Genomic DNA, 21,394 nt, shown 5'->3' with positions numbered 1-21,394 from the left:
AAACTAACAGGTCTGTAATTACTCATGTCACCCTTTGATCTCCCTTTGTGAATTGGAGATATATTTGCACATCTCCAGTCCGTGGGGATTTCCCCTGTGTCCAAGGATGCTCTCATAATTATGGCTTAGGGTTTGCTTACTTCCTTTGCCACCTCCTTTAATATAACCGGATATATCCCATCCACCCCAAGTGGCTTTCTTATGTTTAACTTCAACAATTTCTCCTCCACTTTGCTCTAAGTAATTGCAAAATCATTTAACTTCCAGTTAGAGTTTGATAAACATCTGGTCCTCTCCTTCTCCTTGAATAACTCCTCATGTGTGAAAGCAGATGCAAAATATTCATTTAGTTTGGCAGCTATCTGAGAATGGTCACCTACAGTCACACCACTGATACCAACTGGACCAATCTGATTTATCCCCTAACTTTTAGAGTTTATATTAAGTAAAGAAGTCTTTGCTTCCATTGCCAAAGATTTCTCATAATCATAATCTCATAATCATGGGGACTTCCCCTGTGTCCAAGGATGCTCTCATAATTATGACTTAGGGTTTGCTTACTTCCTTTGCCACCTCCTTTAATATAACTGGATAGATCCCATCCATCCCAGGTGCCTTTCTTATGTTTAACTTCGACAATTTCTCCTCCACTTTGCTCTCTGTTATTACAAAATCATTTAGCTCCCTGTTAGAGTTTAGTAAACTTCTGTCCTCCCTCTTCCTTACGGAATTCCTCGTGTGAATGTAGATGCAAAATACTCATTTGGTTTGGCAGCTATCTGAGCAGGATCATAAGCAGTCAAACCATCAATATCAAGTGGACCAATCTGATCCATCCCCTTAATTCTAGAGTTTACATAAGTAAAGAAGTCTCTGTTGTGTTTCTTTGCATCCTTTGCCATGTATTTCTCGTAATCAGCCTTCGCTTGCCTAACCTCCTTTGTGACTTGATTACAGACTAGCTTATATCTGCCATAGGCTTCTGTATCGCCTGATAATTTATATACATCCCGTGCATTTTTCTTCTCTGCCACGAGCCTCATTAGTTCATTTGACATTGATTTAGGTTTTTATTTGGTTTTTAGGAGCATTAGCAACTAAGGCCATGTTGCTCCGGGGATATGCGGTAGTCAATCCCTGACCTTTCTGCATCCTCCGTGTTTGGTGAAACAGAGGATGTGGAAAGGTCATGGGCTCGAACCCCAGTCTAATCAAGAAGCGTGTGCTAACCACTGCTGCTCCTGCCGACCTGGCTACGGAGGCGCAATTCATTTAGATCTAAATCTTGAAAAGTATTTCTTGGTTGGTATGAAAAGCCTGGTAGCTTCCAAGATAAATTCCTTGAAGGCTTCCCATTTAGAACTCTCTATTTTTAACATCATCAGTTGATCCCACTGTATAGAATTTAAAAACTGTCTGAGACACTGTAGTCACCTTGATGGTAGTTACATCTTTAAGTAAATTCCACATCAGTAGAGGCGCCTCCGTAGCCAGGTGGGCAGGAGCAGCAGTGTGTAGCACATGCTTCTTGATTAGACCGGGGTTCGAACCCGTGACCACCAAATACGGAGGATGCGGCAAGGTTAGGGAATGACCACCGCATATACCCAGAGCAATATGGCCTTAGTTGCTAATGCTCCTAGAAACCAAATAACATAACCACATCAGTAGACTGTGGTCACTGTCACCTAGTGGTTACTTTATCAAATTCTTAATGCACAAATAATCACTGCTGATAATCAGCTCAAGCGTATTACTCCCTTTGTTTGCCCCTCGAACATGTTGCTGTAGAAAACAATCCTCCAATAAATCCACAAATGTCTTGCTGGCATGCGAGCGACCAATTCACAAGTTCCAGTCAATATCTGGAAAGTTAAAACCCTCCATTACAAGACATTCTGATCTACTGGCCCACTCTATTTCTCTGCACAGTTGTTCATTGTACTCTTCAGAGTCATTAATTCTATAACACATTCCTACTCTCATTTTCCCTTTCCAGTGTTTATGTCACACCAAACTGACTCAACATTGCATTGTCAACCAGTGTCAACTGGGTGCACTTCCTTAGATTTTATGTTTCTTAACTAACAGCATAACCCCTCCTCCCTTCCTACCCTGTCTGTCTTTTCTGTACACATTGTACTCCCCAAATTCCAGTTATGCACTGCTTATATCTGTGTGACATCACGTCTCAACCAGCATTTCAAATTCATCAGATTTATTTACCAAACTCCTAGCATTGGTGTACAACAGATATATATGCACCTGTTCTTATTCTTAGCTACCCTAACACAGCCCATGTATTTACTTGTTCCATACTGACTCACAGCAGTTCTTGAAATCCCCAGAAACCTGCTCTCTAGGCTGCTGCTCATTCTAATAGAAGCAGTGCAAGAATCTCTTTCGCCTCTGCCTGCGGCTACTATTGTTCTTTTAGTCTGTGAATCCCCCCCTAAGCTAGCAGTTTTCCAACCCACCTAACACTGCTTCGATAACATCAGCACTTTCTAATTAAGTGTACACCTTCCCTGTAGAAGCAGTCTTTCCTATTAACAAGCACAGACCACACTGAAAAAAATTCTACCCCATGAGCCTTGCACAATCTATCCAGGGCCAAATTGATTGACAAGGCTCTCATCATATAATCCCTCCTATTGCGTCTGGGCAGAATTGCAGATGCTTTCAAATCTCACCCTAACTCGTGATTTTTTTTCAACATTGACCTGTACTTGTTAAGTAAATCTGCAGATCTCTTACTCTTAATGTCATTAGTGCCACTGCTGTACAACAATATCACCTTCCTCAACTTCACAACGTGAACTTTTGCCCCTGGTCTTGTTCCACCTTTTTGCATAATATATTCCACGTCTCCCTGACAATAGTCACCGACAAGGCTTTCGACCATGTTGGAATCAATGACAGTTGTATGTCCATATGCCTCACTTCCTATTCTAAAACATCCCACAGGTGTTTAATTGTTTTGAGGTCAAGTGAATTTGGAGGCTAATCAAGATTGATAATATTTTCACTATGTTCTTTGAACAAATCGTGCATAGTGTGGGCCTGATAACATGGTGCATTATCATCTTGGAAGATCCTGTTTCTGTCTGGGAAAAATGTAACATAACGTGGCAGGGTGTCCATAGTCTCCTAAGAGACTATGGGCACCCTGCCTTTCACTAGTGAGGTCTACCTGCTGGTAGACCTCACTAGTGAAACGTAAGTGCATATGCACCAGGAGTTCTAGTTCTTGCCAGCAGAACATGCTCCATATTAAGCAGCTGTTAACACTGCCTGGATAGTGGGCACCATGCACAGTGGGTCCATGGACTCATGTTGCTTGTGCAACACATTAAGGCATATTGCACCAGTTATTTGGACTCATCTGACCATCTCATTTCCAGTACTCCAGTGTCCAACCAGCATCTGCCATCAATGGATGATCAGTGGTGGGGAGAGGGTGTTTCCTGTGGAACTGCATACATCTGAGTGTGTGGTGCATCATCATTTGGGATATTGTTCTCGTATTCTCCATATTGTATCGTGATGTCAACTGTCACACAGTGACCTGCACTCTTCCATCTGAGTGTGTGGTGCATCATCATTTGGGATATTGTTCTCGTATTCTCCATATTGTATCGTGATGTCATCTGTCACACAGTGACCTGCACTCTTCGTTCACCATGAACATCTACTTGAGTAGGCCTTTACAGTTGGAGGTGGTTTGACCTGTTCATCATCACTTCACTTTAACTACAGTGGTCTGTGGGCTAACAAGCCTCTATTACCATTTCATATGCTGCAGCTGATGTTTTTTGAGACAAACAAAATTTGAGAGCAGCATACTGTTCCTCGTATGTCACATCCATTGTTACATAGGCAAAAACTGAACAGGCATAAACTTGACTGCCCACCAAGGTCCACCATGTGCATGAGTCATCTGTGCAGTTGCTATGTGATGTGGCTTGGTTTGGGCTTAAATTTTGCAGCTCAACTAGAAACATCAAGCAGTATAGTTATTCATGAAAAGTTATGATCATTCTTTATTGAACAGCCCTCGGACATATATCATAATTTTTGTGATCATTGCTTCCCATTCATTAATTTTATGTATTACATTTGTAGAAAACAGTTTATTTTCTGGATTTCTATCAGTTGCATTGCATAGGTTTTATAAAATGCATTGTCCTAGGCGATGTGACTAGCCCTGATGGGAAATCAGTTCCACAAATTATTCCATGTGCAAGACCGATGCAGAAGTGGCAGCATGTAAATTTCAGTGTGTGCTTAGTTTTTACTCTGAAATAAGTCCAAATCAGGCTGTGTATGATTTTATAAAGATATCTGAAACAACTGGTTGCAGCATCTATGATAAGCCACATTCAAGGTGGCTTGTCACTGAAAATTTAGTGACTTACCACAAAGTGTAGGACAAATATGAATCATTACCCCATGGCAGCAGCAATGTGTATGGGTAGTGTCTTGTCAGTTAAGGTATTGTATCTACACTGTGGAATGCCCCTGTGAATAACACTGAAGATATTTCCTGGAAGATTGCTGAAATTTAGAACTTTCATAGTGGTGATCTAAACAGATATTCAAAATTAGCTTTGAAGTTGAACATACAATGCATTTTATCTTCTCTAAAGGTTTGACCACCAAAATTAAACTCTATTAAATGTGTGTGTGCATGCACATGTACATGCACATGTCTCTTCAAGAAATTCTTGTAGGGTAAGAAGACAACAATATAGTATGGCTTTAAAGTTAATGTATTGTTCTCATTACATGTTAAAGAGGAAATGCTAGATGGCCTGTGCATATGCAGCAGAATGATATAGACTATTACTTAATAGATGTACACAGTATAATAAAACTTTTAGAGGTTGGATGTAGCATGCATATGTAATCCTTGAATATGTCAACCAGATGTAGAAATGAAACTAAAAGCCACCAAGATTGTTTTTATCTGAGTTTAACTCTGAGCTGACAGATAGAAACATACAATTTTGCAACAGTAATGTAAAATAGATAATAAAATAACATAAAAATTTAAATAAACTTTTTATTTTTATTTCCTCAAAATTAGCATTACTGTTATACCAACTCTGTAACAATGTCAGGTCTTAGAGGAGAGAGAGAGCTTTTATATAAGCTGCATGCCATCATACATAGATTGGACACTATGGAAAGACAATACTGTTAGAATACTAAGATAGTAATTTCTGACTCCTTTGTGTATTACAGATTCATTTTCTAGGGCTAACAGCTCTGATTTTTAGTTATGGAGATATCTGAAATCATTTGAAATCAGTAATTTAGACATCTGACAACACTTCTTTATCAGAATAGTGGAGGCTACTTTGTCTACAATCACATGTATGCAGTAAATACTATCTTAGCACAAGTATGTGTTGACATGAGTCAACATATGAGTATATATGTTGAACCTGTTCTGTATGGACATCTGTCATTTCTTTGTTGACATCAGTGCCTGAGTTCACTTTTTCTCTCTCTCTCTCTCTCTCTCTCTCTCACACACACACACACACACACACCAGGTTGCAAACCTGGTCCTTAAGGTTGTCAGATATTCTCTCAGATATGCCAGACAAGCTGTACTTGCTATGTGGGAGTCTAAAACGCTGATGGAACTGATATTCGGGTGACACTCAAGTCAAGTGGACCCAATTTCGGCGAAGTCCGGACGGTCTGTGACAGCCAAATCCTCTGCTTGCATCTTCACGATGTTGGGACTGTTAGTAATCCTGGGTATAACCTCAATCACAAGTACATGGTGGGGGACCACCCAGGTGTGAACCAACGTAAGCAGGGGTCGAGGTGTGGTGCCACACCACATGGAGAAATGCCGCCCCTCTATGTTACCAGGCAGTACTAGGTGGTAGATGACTCTCATCAACCGGTGAAATACCACCACTTTGCTTATTGGAGGCTTGAAGTGGTGGAACCCATGTTTAGTCTCTAGAGCTAAGTTCTGGTCAACCCTTCCCTATCTCTTCCATCATGCAGTATGATTGATGACTTTTGAGGTTATGATGAACGTCGTGGCGAGATCCAATATTCCTTACATTTTGAGGGTACAGCTCTAAAATGGTGTTCGCAGGCCAGCCGCTAGTTAGTACACCAGACCGAACCTGTTGGTAACTCTCTAGGAGGCTTCCGGATCAGCTAGTGTATAATCTTGCTACCTCTAATCTGCCAAATAGTGACTGGAGGGAGTTCGAGTAGTGTGTATGCGGGGAGCATTGTCGAGGCCACGTTATGTCAAGGATGTGTACGCCATATCCAAAAATTTCATTACTTCATACAGCATGTCCCACCACTTTTTCTTACTATTGAATACATCACAAATTGTCAAACTAATAGAGCAAGCTTATCTGCGAAAAGATCTAAACCTCCCAAGCACTTCCTAATTCATTACACAAATATACGTGGTCTCAATTCTAATCTCAACGATATCCATTTCCACTTGCAGTCTGCCAAACCCCATGTACTTTTTCTGACAGAATCTCAGTTATCGGTTGATTCAACTACTGCTCATCTCAGATGCCCAAATTATTCGCTGTATGATTCCTTTCAACTCAAAGGTGGTACTTGTGCATATGTCCGTTCTGATATTCCCTGTCAGAAACTTGGCAATTTGGAATCTCCTCTCTTTGATCTTCTCTGGCTTAAAATCTCTCTACCTCATTGTGTCAAATTCATCTGTTGTCTCTACTGTTCTCCCAACTCAACTAATCATTTGGAGCTCTTTGACTTCCTCTCTTTGCAACTTGACTTTCTCCAGTCCAACTTTCCTAACAGTGAGGTAATTTTCCTTGGTGATTTTAATGTTCACAACTCCAGCTGGCTTCCGTTTTCTAGTCACACCAACCCAGCAGGTCGAGATGCTGAGGCTTTTACAATTACTAATGACCTAGCACAGATTGTTCATTTACCTACAAGAATACTGGACAATCCTAATCATACAGTCAATACGCTTGATCTTTTTCTCACAAACAACCCTTCTAAGTACAAGGTCGAAGTGAGAAGTCCTTTAGGCACTTCAGATCACAACTTGGTGATTGTCTCTTCTCCAATGGAACCTTTATCTCATGGCTATTCCGAACCTCGTGTTGTTTGGCATTACAAGAATGCAAAATGGGATGACCTGCGAGACTTCTTTTCTTCTTTTCCTTGGTCGGATTACTGTTTCAAAACTTCTGATGTCAACATTTGCTCAAATCGTGTCAGTGAAATTATTCTTGCAGGAATGGAATCCTTTATCCCACACTCCACTTTAAAATCTCATCCTTTATCTAAACCTTGGTTTTCCAATAAATGTGCTAAGGCTGTTCAAGAGAAGAATGTTGCATATCATAATTGGCTTGTTTCTAATTCTTCAGTTTCATTTTCTGCCTACACCAAAGCTCGCAACAATTGTAAAGCAGTTATTAATCAGTCCAAACTAGAGTTTGAAAAGGCTAAGAGTAGAAAACTTGCTTCTTGCCCTAATGGTAGCCGAGCATTCTGGTCTCTTGCCAAAGCTATTGGCCGCAACCTTTGCCCATCTCTGCTCCTACCTCTGTCCAAACCAGATTGTTCTGTTGTCACTTCAGCCAAGGATAAAGCTGACCTGCTAGCATCCCATTTTTCTTCCAGCTCATGTATTAATGATCTTGGTAAAACACCTCCCACTATTCCCAACACGCTCCATTCAATGCCTCCTGTGGTCTTCCGTCAAAAGGATATCAGAAGGATTTTGATGAATCTTGATGCTAAGAAAGTTCCAGGTCCTGATGGTATTTCTCCACTTGTTCTCAAAAACCTGTGCTCCTGAACTTACTCCTATTCTTTGCCGCCTTTTTTCACTTTCTTATTCCAAAGGTGTTTTTCCTTCTGCTTGGAAATTTGCTCATATCCAGCCAGTTCTTAAAAAGGGTGACAAATCCCTCCCATCCAATTATCGTCCCATTGCAATTACTTCTACTCTTTCTAAAGTAATGGAGAAATCAGTTAACTGCCAACTCTTAAACTACCTAGAAACCTTCTGTCTGATCAACGATCGCCAGTATGGATTCCGTCAGTGTCGATCCACTGGTGATATTCTGGCTTATGTTACCCATTTGTGGACTAATTCAATGGAAAGGTTTGGTGAAACACAAGTAGTTGCTCTTGACATCTCAAAGGCTTTTATTCGTGTTTGGCATAAAGGTCTTCTAAATAAGCTTCCATCTTATGGTTTTCCAACTGTTTTTAGTAATTGGTTATCCAGTTTTCTCTCTGATCACTCACTGAGGGTGATGGTAGATGGCTCTCTATCTTCTAACTTCTCCACTAATGCCGGTGTCTCCCAAGGTTCGGTTCTTTCCCCCACTCTTTTCCTCTTGTATACTAATGACCTTCTTCCATTGACTGGAAATCCTATCCATAGTTTTGCCGATGATAGCACATTGCATTCCACTTTCCATTTTGAGAAACCTTGTCCTGCTCAGTCAGCTTCAACTTCTCGAAAATCTGCTACCAATTCCTTAAATGCCGATCTTCAGGTAATTCTCTAGTGGGGCAATGACAACTTAGTTGATTTCAACCCTTCTAAAACTCATTCTTGTCTTATATCTCGCAAAAAGGATTCTTCTGCTCCTATGCTTCTCTTTAGTGACACTCCAATTTCAAGGCAAAATGATATATCTCTTTTGGGGATTACCCTGACTTCTATTCTCTCTTGGCACAAGCACATTACAAATATTGCTTCCTCTGCATCTAAAAAACTTGGTTTTCTCTTTCGCTCTCGGCGTTACTTTTCTTCCAAACAGCTGCTTACTCTGTATAAATCGCAAATCCGCCCAGCCATGGAATATTGTTCCCACATCTGGGGTGGTGCTCCCAAAACTTCTCTCAGGCTTCTTGATTCCATTCAGAAGAGGGCAGTTAGGTTAATTAAGGATTCACCTCTAACAGAGTCTCTCCACTCGCTTTCTCATAGACGTACTGTTTCTGCTGCATGCTTCTTCTACAGATACTTCCATGGGCACTGTTCTTCTGAATTGGCTTCTATAATTACCGCTCTCTCTTTCAAAACAGTCCGAACACGTACCACCATCAGTCAACATCCTTTTGCTGTCCAACTTCAAACCCACAGAACCAACTTTTCATCTTCCTCATTTATCTATTCAACTGCTGTTTTCTGGAACAACCTTCCTTCATACGTATTTCCTGAAAATTACAATCTACAAAAGATCAAGTCCAATGTCAACAAATATCTTCTTTCGTCTTCTCAACCTCCAACCCAAGCACGGTACTAAGTACTATAGCTTCTAATATCTCTCGTGTTTGGGGTTCACATAAAAAAAAAAAAATTTAATTATACCAAAGTGTTCATTCTGAATTTGTTGCAAGATGTGGTTGTAGGTGCAAAGCTATATTATATTGCTTTGAACCTTGGATAATTACCTGGTGTATTTAACGATTTGACAACAAAATATTTTATATAAAGATATAAATGTTTGTTTCACTTTTAAGTTCAACAGGCTTTACTACATTCATTAAATCTGGAACTGAAGAAATTAGCTCTCGCCAAAAAGTTTGAAGAGGCTACAAACAAGTTCAATTCTATGATAGAAAGACCAAGCAATGATATAAAACTCAGAATTTATGCTCTCTTTAAACAGGTAATTTATTATTATTTTATTATTTATTAATATTTCAAATAAAACAAATCCATTTATGCATGCACTAGTTAATAAGGTTACAAATCGATTTCAAATGGACCTAAGTGATTCCTTAGTGATTTATACTGCACCTCTTATACATTAAGATAGCCTTTTGTTTGATATCCATTTATTTTAATTTAAGCTTGTCCATACTTTCAAAACAATAAGTGAAAGCCAGCAAAAGAAAACCAATGTTTTTTTTTACTTTTTTATTATTTGTTGTTACAGTCATCCCTGTGGGGTTACATTCCAGGAAAACTACATGCAATGCGAAACATAGTTTATATGAAATAATGGGGTTCCATTCCTGTACACAAAAAAAAAAAACAAAAAAAAAACCCTTTATTCACAAAAATAATTTAACATTTTATAATTGTTTTCATTTACAAAAAAATACAAACAAGTAAAAACTTATGCTTGGTAATACATCTAGATTTTTAATCTAAATTTATTGTTTTTTTTGACTATATCTTGCTGTGATAAACTTGCAACACTAACTTGTCCTTTTTGGAAAAAAAAAAAAAAAAAATAGATGATGTTGTTCACTTAGCAACATGTCGAAGAATTATACAGAGTTTTTCTCTATATAATTCTTCATAGGGAGTTAAAGCTAATGATAAATTCTACAAAATTTTGAACTCCTCTCCAAATTAGGATCCATATCTGAACTTCTTTCTTGGTTAAGCTGATTTTCATTTTTTTTTTTTTATTTTTTTTTTTAAACTCAGCTAGTCTTTTTTTTTGAGTCAACATTTTGTATGTTGCTGTTGTTGCATCTTCTTCGTATTGGTTTTGTCATTTTTGTTATCTTCACATCACGATAAGATATTGTCCACCGATAATTGTTCTTTTTGAGCTTCAAGGACTTCTATAATATCTGCTGGTTCAATTCCAGTTCATCAGATCCCTCTCCACTAATAATTTTTTGAATTCTCACAATCTCAGCTACCACTGCCATTTCGTCCGTGGCTTCTACAATGCAACTTTCTATCGGAATGAGCTGCAGCCTGGAAAGCCAGTTTCTGGGGATTTCAGGAAATGCCGGTAGTTATGAAACAAGTAAATACATGGGCTGTGTTAGAGTAAGAACAGGTGCAGGTATACTTGCATGTACACCAATGCTAGGAGTATAGTAAATAAATTTGATGAATTTGAAGTGCTGTTCAAGACATCAAAGGTGGGTATTGTTGGGATATTAGAGATGTGGTGTCACACAGATATAAGAAATGCAGAATTATAATTTGGGGAGTACAATCTGTACAGAAAGGATAGGAAGGGGGGAGGGGTTATGCTGTTAGTTAAGAAACACAAAATCTAAGGAAGTGCATCCAATTGACATAGATGGACAGTGCAATGTTGAGACAGTTTGGTGTGACATAAGCACTGGGAAAGCAAAAATGAGGGTAGGAGTTTGTTATAGGCCTAATGACTCTGATGAGTACAATGAACAATTATAAAGAGAAATAGATTAGGTTAGTAAATCAGAGTGCCTAATCCCTCGTTATAAGACACTCTGATAGTAAATCAGAGTGTCTTATAATGGGGGATTTCAACTTCCCAGATAATGACTGGAACTTGTGGGTTGGTCACTCACACACTAGCAAAGCTTTTTTTTGGATTTATTGGATGATTGTTTTCTACAGCAGCATGTTAGAGAGGCAACCAGATGGAGTATCTGATTATCAGCAGTGATTATTAATGCATTAAGAATTTTAGGCACCTCCGTAGCAAGGTGGGCAGGAGCGGCAGTGTGTAGCACATGCTTCTTGATTAGACCGAGGTTCAAGCCCGTGACCACCAAATACGGAGGATGCGGAAAGGTCAGAGAATGACCACCGCATATCCTCGGAGCAATATGGCCTTAGTTGCTAATGCTCCTAAAAACCAAATAACAACAACAGCATTAAGAATTTACAGATAAAGGAACCACTAGGTGGCAGTGATTGCAGTGTGCTGATGTGGGATTTACATAAAGATGTAACTACCATCAGGGATAAAGGGAAGGGTTTTTGCTTTCATAAAGGTGACTACAGTGGTCTCAGATTTTTTAGGTTCTATACAGTGTGACCAACTGATGCTGTTACCAACAGAAAATTCTAAATGGGAAGCATTTAAGGAAGTAATCTTGAAAGCTACTAGGCTTTTTGTTCCATCTAAGAAATACTGTTCTAGATTTAGGCCAAAATGGATGTCAGATGAATTAATGAGACTCGTTGCAGAGAAGTAAAATTCAGTGGATGCATATAAATTATCAGGCTACACAGAAGCCTATGGTATATATAAGCTAGTCTGTAATCATGTCATAAAGGAGGTTAGGTAAGTGAAGACAGATTATGAGAAATCTTTGGCAATAGAAGCAAAGACTTCTTTACTTAATATAAACTCTAAAAGTTAGGGGATAAATCAGATTGGTCCAGTTGGTATCAGTGGTGTGACTGTAGGTGATCATTCTCAGATAGCTGCCAAACTAAATGAATATTTTGCATCTACTTTCACACATGAGGAGTTATTCAAGGAGAAGGAGAGGACCAGATGTTTATCAAACTCTAACTGGAAATTAAATGATTTTGAAATTACTTAGAGCAAAGTGGAGGAGAAATTGTTGAAGTTAAACATAAGAAAGGCACTTGGGGTGGATTTGGATTTGATTTGGATTTTATTGGCGCATTAGCAACTAAGGCTATAATGCGCCAAGACCAGGTAATATATAAAAATTTAACATCTCAGTGACCTAATTAATTAGGCCACCATGTCCAGATATATGTACATGCTCCATTGGGACTGGCCCACCTTCCCGTGGTGTGGACGAGTACCCAGAATTATCTATCCAGGTGACTGATGCTTCTGGGTAGCCAAGAGGCCAGAACAGAACAACAGAACACACACACAATACACACAAACCGGCATCACACACATCTGGCCCATTTGTAGTGATACTGTTCTTCACAGAGATACAAGGCGGAGTTGAACTCACGTTCTAGGAGTCGCCCTTTACAAAAACACATGTCCACATGTCCAGATATATAATAACAAATATATAAAAAAGATAAATCAATAAAAGAAATAACAATAACATATAAATTTTAAATACGATTAAAAACCTTTATTGATTTCAAAAAGCTAAAAATAGCAGACACATTGTCATTGTCAGATAAAATCTGACTGAGTGTATACGGCTCAGTCAGATGGTTAAAAGCGGTAAAATGGATATTGCTCAAATCTGGACAGTCAACTAAAATGTGTCTCATGGATAAAATTGTGCCACAGGACTCACACATAGGAGGGTCATCAGCCCTCAGCAAAAAAGAATGAGTCAAATGACTATGTCCTGTGCAGGTCCAGGCAAGAACAACTTCCTCCTTACGATTCCTGCGCAGACTAGACTGCCACGGTTCAATTACAGGCTTTATATGATATAATTTATTTGCAGTCTGTCTATTTCACGAATCCTGCCATTGGGAGTGTATCTTCATGTGTATTATTTGCCTGTAGTCTGTATAGGGGACTGACAGGCAGCGGTTATTATTGGGAATTGCAGATTTGGCTTCAGTGTCAGCCAAATCATTTCCCCTAATCTCGACGTGGCTAGGAATCCAGCAGAAGCGGATATCATATTCATGTTCCCGGAGGAAGTGAATCTTCTGCTGAATGCTAGACAGAACTGGATGAGGATTATATCTTACAGTTATTAAAGCCTGTAACACGCTGAGAGAATCACAATATAAAATGAACCGTTGGTATAGGCATTTACTTGGATTCGACTGTTGGCATTCGAGGTGAGCGGACGCGCTTAGACAGGGCTCCTCAGTTAAGTGGTTTACTTTTGGATAGTGCTTTTAAATATTAGATTTATTTAGATATTGTTGGATTATTTTGTTATAGGTTTTCCTGTAACTGTTTGATTTTAATAATATTATAGATATAATTTTTTAAAGTTACTTTCATTGATTTTTATTTAATTTTATAATGGTAGTTACAAGATCTGCCTTAAACACATCACAGGGTATCGTGACTCACACAGAAATAGCCGATGGCGATTTACGGGTGAGTAATGATTTAATCCATTGTGGAACCTGTGGAATGTTTTCCAAGGTCGACCTGGTGACTAATCCTACCTTACATGGGGATTCTTTTCTTTGTGATCGATGTAAGGAGTGCACCGATCTTAAATTACAATTTGGTGCACTGATGGAACAATTTGAGTCCCTGAAAAAACGAGTGCTTGCCCTCAAAAATAATGCATCTGGGAGCTCGTCAGGGACTCAAAACTCCAGCAATCTACCAAGTGATGCACACCCGATTCGAGCCTCAAAACAGAAAAACCAAGTGCAAACTACTCTGGTTAAAAAGGACATTGTTTTATTAGGAGACTCCATTGTCAGGGAAACGGGGAATATTTTTTGTAATAAGGATAGGTGGACCAGAACCAGGGTATGTCTGCCGGGAGCAACTATTGATGATGTCACCAACAGATTGTCAGATTTTAAAGGGGGTAAAGAAAATATTATTATTCATGTGGGGACAAATGATATTAAACGTACACGATCTGACGATTTGTTGGAAAAATATAGGACCATGCTGAGGAAATGTCGCGAGCTAGGCCATAATGTCTATGTGTCTGCAATTCTGCCCAGACACGATAGGAGGGATTATATGTTAAGAGCTTTGTGGATTAACTCAAGACTTGAAGGAATCTGCAAGGCTTTAGGGGGTAAATTTCTGTCAGCATGGCCCACACTTGTAGGTAGAAGGAATTTGTTTTGTAGAGACGGGATACACTTAAACAAAGGTGGTGCAAAAGTTTTTGCCAGTATTATTGAGGATACCTTAAAGGTTCAGGGAAACTGCTAGTTAGGGGGGATGTGGGTAATACTGACAAGCGTTTATCTAATAATATTGGTCAAAGTAACTCTTGCTCATAGAGTTACTTTGACCAATATTAACTTAATAAGAACTTAAGAACTCTTAAGTTCTTAATAAGAACTTAAGAGTTCTTATCTGTTACCCCAACTGGACGTATTATCTAGATGTTCTGGGGGCAGAAACGTTTCACTTGAGCGGGTAGCTAATATCAGGGAAGAGAGAGCCTAAAAAACTTCAAAGGTTGTGTTAGGGTTGTTAAATATACAAGAACAGTAAATCTTAATTGTTTATACAGTAACGTTAGAAGTGTCGTCAATAAAATGAGCGAATTCGAACTGCTGGTTAAAACAAGTAACGCGGACATAATAGGGCTTACAGAGACGTGGTGCCACCCGGAAATTGGGGATGATGAGTTCCAGTACGGCTTGTATAATGTATTTAGGAATGATAGAGTAGATAGAAGGGGTGGTGGGGTAATGCTTCTTATCAGAAGCAGCCTGAGTGCGACGATAGCTTTCCCGGATTCAGACATTTCAGTATAGAGTATAGAGTCTGTATGGTGTGAGATAGTTGGAAAAAAGGTATAATGCGAGTAGGAGTAATCTACAGACCAGGTGATTGTGATGATTATGACAAAAGCCTCTACATCCAAATGGAATGGGCAAGTAAGCGTCAATGCCTTATTATGGGTGATTTCAGTTTGCCTCTAATTGATTGGAGTAAATGGGAAGGAAACTCGACATGGGGAACAAAATTTTTAAATCAACTAGATGACTATTATTTGTATCAACATGTCAGGGAAAATACTAGAGAAAAGAATATCCTAGACCTCATCATCACACATGAATCAGATGACATACCGCGGCTGACAGTAGAGAAACCAGTAGCAGGAAGTGATCACGGAGTTCTACGGTGGATGATGACGAGAGATGTAGCAGAAGTAAAAGGCAAAGGAATGGGTTTTAATTTCAGGAAAGGAAATTACGATGCCTTAAGGTACTACATGGCCTCTATTAACTGGGTAGATATCGCGCAGAGAATGAATACAATTGAACCGTGGTACGCTTTTAAAACATTAATCACAGATGCCTTGAATGCGTATATACCATTAAAAAAATACTCCACGAGAAGGGTTCCAAGTTGGATGAATAGTGAAGTTGCCACATTACTTGAGCAGAAAAAGGTGGCATGGAAAGGTTACAGAGCAATAAAAAGTACTGAAGCCTATAACAGCTACAAGGTGATGTGTAATAGAGCCACAGAAAAGGTTCGACAGGCAAAGGCAGTTTATGAGAAATCGCTAGCAAACAGAGCAAAGAGGGGGGGGAGAAAGAATTCTTCACATATATAAATGCCAAGAAGAGCAGGACAAACCAGATTGGACCTTTACGTAAGGGAAAGGGGATAGTAGTAAATACACCAGCTGCCGTTGCAGATGAACTCAACAGTTATTTTGCATCGATATTTAAAAAGCCTTTTGTGGCAATGGGAAATTATGGGAGTGAAGTTAAAAAATATGTAATTAATGATATTGAAATTTCGCAAGATTATTTAATGAAAAAACTTTCGAGCCTACAGACCAGTAAGGCTCCTGGAGTTGATGGAATATACCCTATAATCTTAAGGGAGGTGGCAAGCGAGTGCATTGAAACATTGAGGCTAATTATGCGAGCATCACTAGACTCTGGGGAGATTCCCTTGGATTGGAAAAGTGCAAATCTATCTCCCATACATGAGGGTGGCTCTAAAAGTGAAGTTGGAAATTATCGACCTGTCAGTCTGACTTCAGTAGTAGGGAAAATCATGGAGGCAATGATCAAGGGTGGAATTCAGGATCATTTGGATCGAATTGAAATTCTTAAGGATACTCAGCATGGTTTTGTAAAGGAAAAATCATATTTAACAAATCTGGTTCGCTATTTTGAAAGGGTCACTCACGAGCTGGATTTAGGGAATAATTTTGACATTGTTTATTTAGATTTCAGCAAAGCTTTTGACTCAGTCCCACATGAACGGTTGCTTTATAAGCTGGAATAGGTTGGAATCACTGGGAAAATCCTTAGATGGATAGAAGGATGGCTTCAGGGCAGGAGGCAGAGGGTTGTGATAAATGGCTAGTCCTCAGATTGGGTTGATGTAAGAAGTGGGGTTCCCCAAGGATCAGTATTAGGACCACTGTTGTTTTTAATTTTCATAAATGACATTGATGAAGGGATAGAGGGCGTGATGTCTAAATTTGCAGATGATGTTAAAATTGGTAGAGTAGTTAATGATCACTGTCAAGCTGAGCTTCTTCAGAGAGACCTAGAAAGACTTCAGGAATGGTCAGAAAAATGGCAGCTATGCCATTTTTCTGACCATTCCTGAAGATATTTTTCTGTTTTTTTTTCATTTTTCCATTTTTCTGACCATTCCTGAATCCATTCCTGGATTAAAGTTCCTGGGAAACAGTAATCCCCAAAAAACTTATTCACTTGGTGGAGTTCAACTAAACCCAGTACTGGAGGAAAGGGACTTGGGTGTTACGATACGGTCAGACATGAAATTCTCTGAGCATTGTAAACAGGTTGCAAGGAAGGCCCATGGTGTCCTATCGATGATCTATCGAACTTTTGCAAGTAGAGATAGGGACGTGGTAATCCCATTATATAAGGCTTATGTTAGACCACACTTGGAATACTGTGTTCAAGTATGGAGACTGCACCTAAAGAAAGACATCGAGCTTCTTGAAAGGGTGCAAAGACGGGTAACTCACCTGGTGAGATCGGCAAAAGGGCGTCCTTATGAAGAAAGACTTCGAATATGTGGGTTGCAGAGTTTGGAAACTAGACACCTTAGAGGAGATTTGATTGAGGTGTTTAAGGCTCTGAGAGGCATCAGTAAAATGAACGAGGACGAAATTTTCAAGATTATAAATGATGCTAGAACTAGGGGACATAAATTCATGTTACGGGAGGAAATGTTTAGATTGGACTGCAGGAAGTTTTATTTTAGCCAGTGAGTTATAAATTACTGGAATAAGTTGCCTACATGGGTGGTAGAGGCCGACAGTTTGGGGAAATTCAAAGGTCATCTGGATAGTACTTTTGTGTAAGGGAAGCGCATAGGATGATAGGTTTAATTTCCTTTTTTTTTTATTAATTATTATTATTTAGTTATTTATTTATTTATTATTATTATTATATTTTTTTATTTATTATTTTATTTTTTTATTATTTTTTATTTTTGGCTCGTGCAGCATAAGCCATAGGCTTTCTTGCACCATGCGGCCGTTACTAATACTAATACTAATGTGATCCAAGGCTAACTCTATAGCATGCAGCTCTGCAGTAAATATGCTGCATTCAGAGGAAATCTGCTCCGATGTAGTGGTGTCTGTAAAGACAGCAGCAGATCCCACATATGATTCCGACTTCGAACCGTCTGTGTAAACTGGTGCGAAGTCAGAATGTTCAGCTCGGTGTGCTGAATAAAGCTGCAGGTAGACAGATGATGGAGTGTCCGACTTTCCCCAATTTCTAAGGGACAAGTCACATGTTGGAACATGCGCATGCCAGGGTGGAAGGGATTGCTTTGGTGTTTGAGCAACCTTGTCTACCTTGATATTAAGTTCCTTGAGTAGCTCTTAGAGACGAATACCAAAAGGACGATTGGCAGTCTTACAGGTGTTGTACAAATTTTCCCATCGTGGCTCAAAAACGAATGGCCACGTAGGATGGTGTGGCAGGGATTTCAGTTTTAAAGCGTACTTTAGAGACAACTGCTTACGTCGAAGCAATAACGGTGGTTCGTTTGCTTTGACGTATAAGCTCTGGACAAGAGATGTTCGATATGCTCCAATAGCGGTACGGAGAGCCAGATGATGGACAGGATCCAGCCAGCGAAGTACACTGTCTCTGGCCGAATTGTATACCAGGGACCCGTAATCTAGTCTGGATCGTACAAGTGCATGGTAGATACGTAGTAGGGTGCATCGATCCACACCCCAAGATGTAGAGGAAAGAGAACGCAAAATATTCAGACCTCTTGTGCACTTTGTGCGCAGTTGACGGATGTGATCCAGAAAGGTCAGTTTTTTATCAAATACGAGTCCCAAGAATTTTGTGTCCGCCGCTATTGGAATAGCATTTTGTCCGAGCCTTAATTCATGTTCAGGAAGAAGATTACATTTAAGACAAAAGTGTACGCAAACGGTCTTCTCCGGTGAGAACCTGAAGCCATTAGCAAGTGCCCAGGAATTAAGGCGATCAATGGCTTTTTGCAGTTGTCTTTCAATAACCCTCATGTTGCATGACTGACAAAATATGCTAACGTCATCAACATAGAGGGCACTGTTTACGGTTGGAGGAAGTTGTTCTGTGATGGAATTTACTTTAATGGCAAAAAAGCGTGACACTTAAAACTGATCCTTGTGGTACTCCCTCCTCTTGGCTAAAGGAACGAGAGAGTGAGGATCCCACACGTACTTGGAAAGATCGATTGGCTAGAAAGTTTTTAATAAAAATGGGGAGTTGACCCCTAAGACCAAGGCTATGCAGATCTTTTAAGATGCCAAATCTCCAAGTTGTTTCATACGCTTTCTCCATGTCAAAGAACACTGACACCAAGTGTTCGTGTTTTAGGAAAGCATCCCGGATGGATGTTTCCAATCTAATAAGATGGTTCAAAGTGGACCGGTTCCTTCGGAAGCCGCACTGGATGTTGGAGAGAATGTCATTTGATTCTAAATACCAGATTAAACGAGAATTAACCATTCTCTCCAGGATTTTGCACAGACAGCTAGTCAGAGCAATAGAATGATAATTTCTAGTGACTTTTGGATCCTTTCCTGGCTTAGCAAAGGCAAGAACGGTTGCCTTGTGCCAGGAATCCGGAAACTGCCCTTCAATGAAGATTCTGTTATATCGAAAGAGCAGATATTCTGTTATATCGAAAGAGCAGATAATCCATAGATCATTTCATAATGGATGCCATCTGGTCCAACAGCACTTGCTTTGGAAAGAGTGAGGGCTCTTTTCAGTTCCTGTATAGTGAATGCCTCCTTGTAGGGATAAAGGCTCTTAGACTTAAAATGAAGTGTCTGTTTTTCGATTTTATTTTTCAGGACCAGGAACTCTGGGGAATACGAAGATGTTGCAGAGATGTTAGAGAATGTTTCCCCAAGAGAATTGGCTATTGCAGTTGGATCTGCAATAGTACATCCATTATAATCTAGGATTGAAGAAGGGTGGGATGTATATTTTCCCTTCATTTTCCAGATTTTATCCCAGACCAACTTAGTACTAGTGGACTGAGTAATTGATAAAGTAAAACGGATCCACGATTCCTTTTGACTCTGATGGTGGATGTAGCGTGCTTTGGCTTGTGCTCGTTTAAAGGCTATAAGGTTGGTCGTGGTAGGATATCGGCGAAATATCCCCCACGCTTTGTTTTGAGCCTTTTTTGCTGCTGTGCATTGTGAATTCCACCAAGGTTTAGGAAATGGTGGAAACCAGGCAGATGTTTTTGGAACAGCATTCGCAGCTGCTTGGACAATAATATCTGTGATGTATGTCACCGCATCATTGATGGGCTCCTGACTGACGGTACTGATGTCAAAATTTGGCTGATGTTGGAAGGCAGACCAGTCAGCCTGATAAATCTTCCACCGTGGTAACCTGAAAGGAAGACACGGTCTCCCACTGTATAATGTGGTTATCACAGGGAAGTGATCACTTCCGTATGGGTTCTCCTCCACTTCCCAAGTGAGTGAAGGGAGCAGAGAAGGGGAGCAGATAGATCTCTCTATCTGCTCTATCAATGGAAGAAAACGTACGGTTAGGCATGTGGAAGAAGGTATTTGTTCCAGTATTTAGAAGGGAAAGGTCATTGTCATTGAGCATACGCTCTATGGCTCGTCCCCTTCCATTGATGTTAGCACTACCCCACAGGGTGTTGTTATGTCCATTAAAATCCCCGAGAAGTAAGAAAGGGCAGGCAACTGCATTACAAGATCATCAGGGTCTTCCTGGGAGATGTCAGTCCCAGGTGGCAAATAAATAGAGCACACAGTTAATAAAAATCCCACTGTAAGGCAAATTGCAACAGACTCTATGCCAGTTGTAATTAGCAAGGGCTGAACTGGGGTCTGGTTGCCCACAAGGATAGCCACTCCTCCATGACAGGACCATCTGCAATTCTGTCCTTACGAAAAAAAGTTATGTTATGCATGGTGGGGTTATCACTTGCCTTTAGATAAGTCTCCTGCAAGCAAAAGCAAACTGGCTTGTGCTTTTGCAGGAGGGCCTTGATGTCATCTGTATTTCGCCTGAATCCACGACAATTCCATTGTAGGAATTTAGCCATTATTTTGGCTTGGTGGGTCCGTCAGGCGGCTTCCGAGGTGCTGAAGCCGAGGGCTTACTTTTGTCAGTCTTGGATTTATCTTTTTTTGGGGAAGAATGGACGCTGTCCCGTGTCCATTTCTTCCTCCCCAAAGAGTTCCAAGACTGATTCTTCCGGTACCTCCTTGTTTTCTACATCCATTGTTTCTGTTATTACTGAAGGCTCTTTACCACTTGGTTTTGGTAGTGGTGGAGCACTAGGAGGTATGGATATAGGAGTGGCGGCTGACTGTGTTTTTTTGGTGGGCTTTTGTGAACTCAATAAATAGCGTGCAATTGGAGTGAATGACTCTCTTGGTGGTATAGTCATCTCAGTTTGTGTACCGATAGTGCACTTAGCAGAAACCTTCTGGGCATATGAAGGTTTCCCACTATTTATTGGTTGGATATGTTTTCTGGCCTCTGGGTAGGAAATATTCAGCTCTGTTTTCAGTT

The 21,394-nt window shown here is 39.9% G+C and overlaps 1 protein-coding gene across 1 annotated transcript in view; it reads left to right on the top strand.

Annotated features, from left to right (window-relative positions):
• Positions 1–21,394, top strand: part of LOC150080950 (enoyl-CoA delta isomerase 2-like) — a 161,065-nt gene that overhangs the window by 37,434 nt on the left and 102,237 nt on the right. Inside the window, exon 4 of the mRNA XM_090380862.1 lies at positions 9,523–9,671. Coding sequence (XP_090236988.1) covers positions 9,523–9,671 — 149 coding nt within the window. The remainder of the gene's footprint in view (positions 1–9,522; positions 9,672–21,394) is intronic.

The sequence above is a fragment of the Mastigoproctus giganteus genome, chromosome 9, assembly GCF_048544385.1.
Source record: "Mastigoproctus giganteus isolate SK-2022 chromosome 9, ASM4854438v1, whole genome shotgun sequence".
In the NCBI taxonomy this organism is placed as follows: Eukaryota; Metazoa; Arthropoda; class Arachnida; order Uropygi; family Thelyphonidae; genus Mastigoproctus; species Mastigoproctus giganteus.
This window is presented reverse-complemented; position numbering and strand designations above follow the sequence as displayed.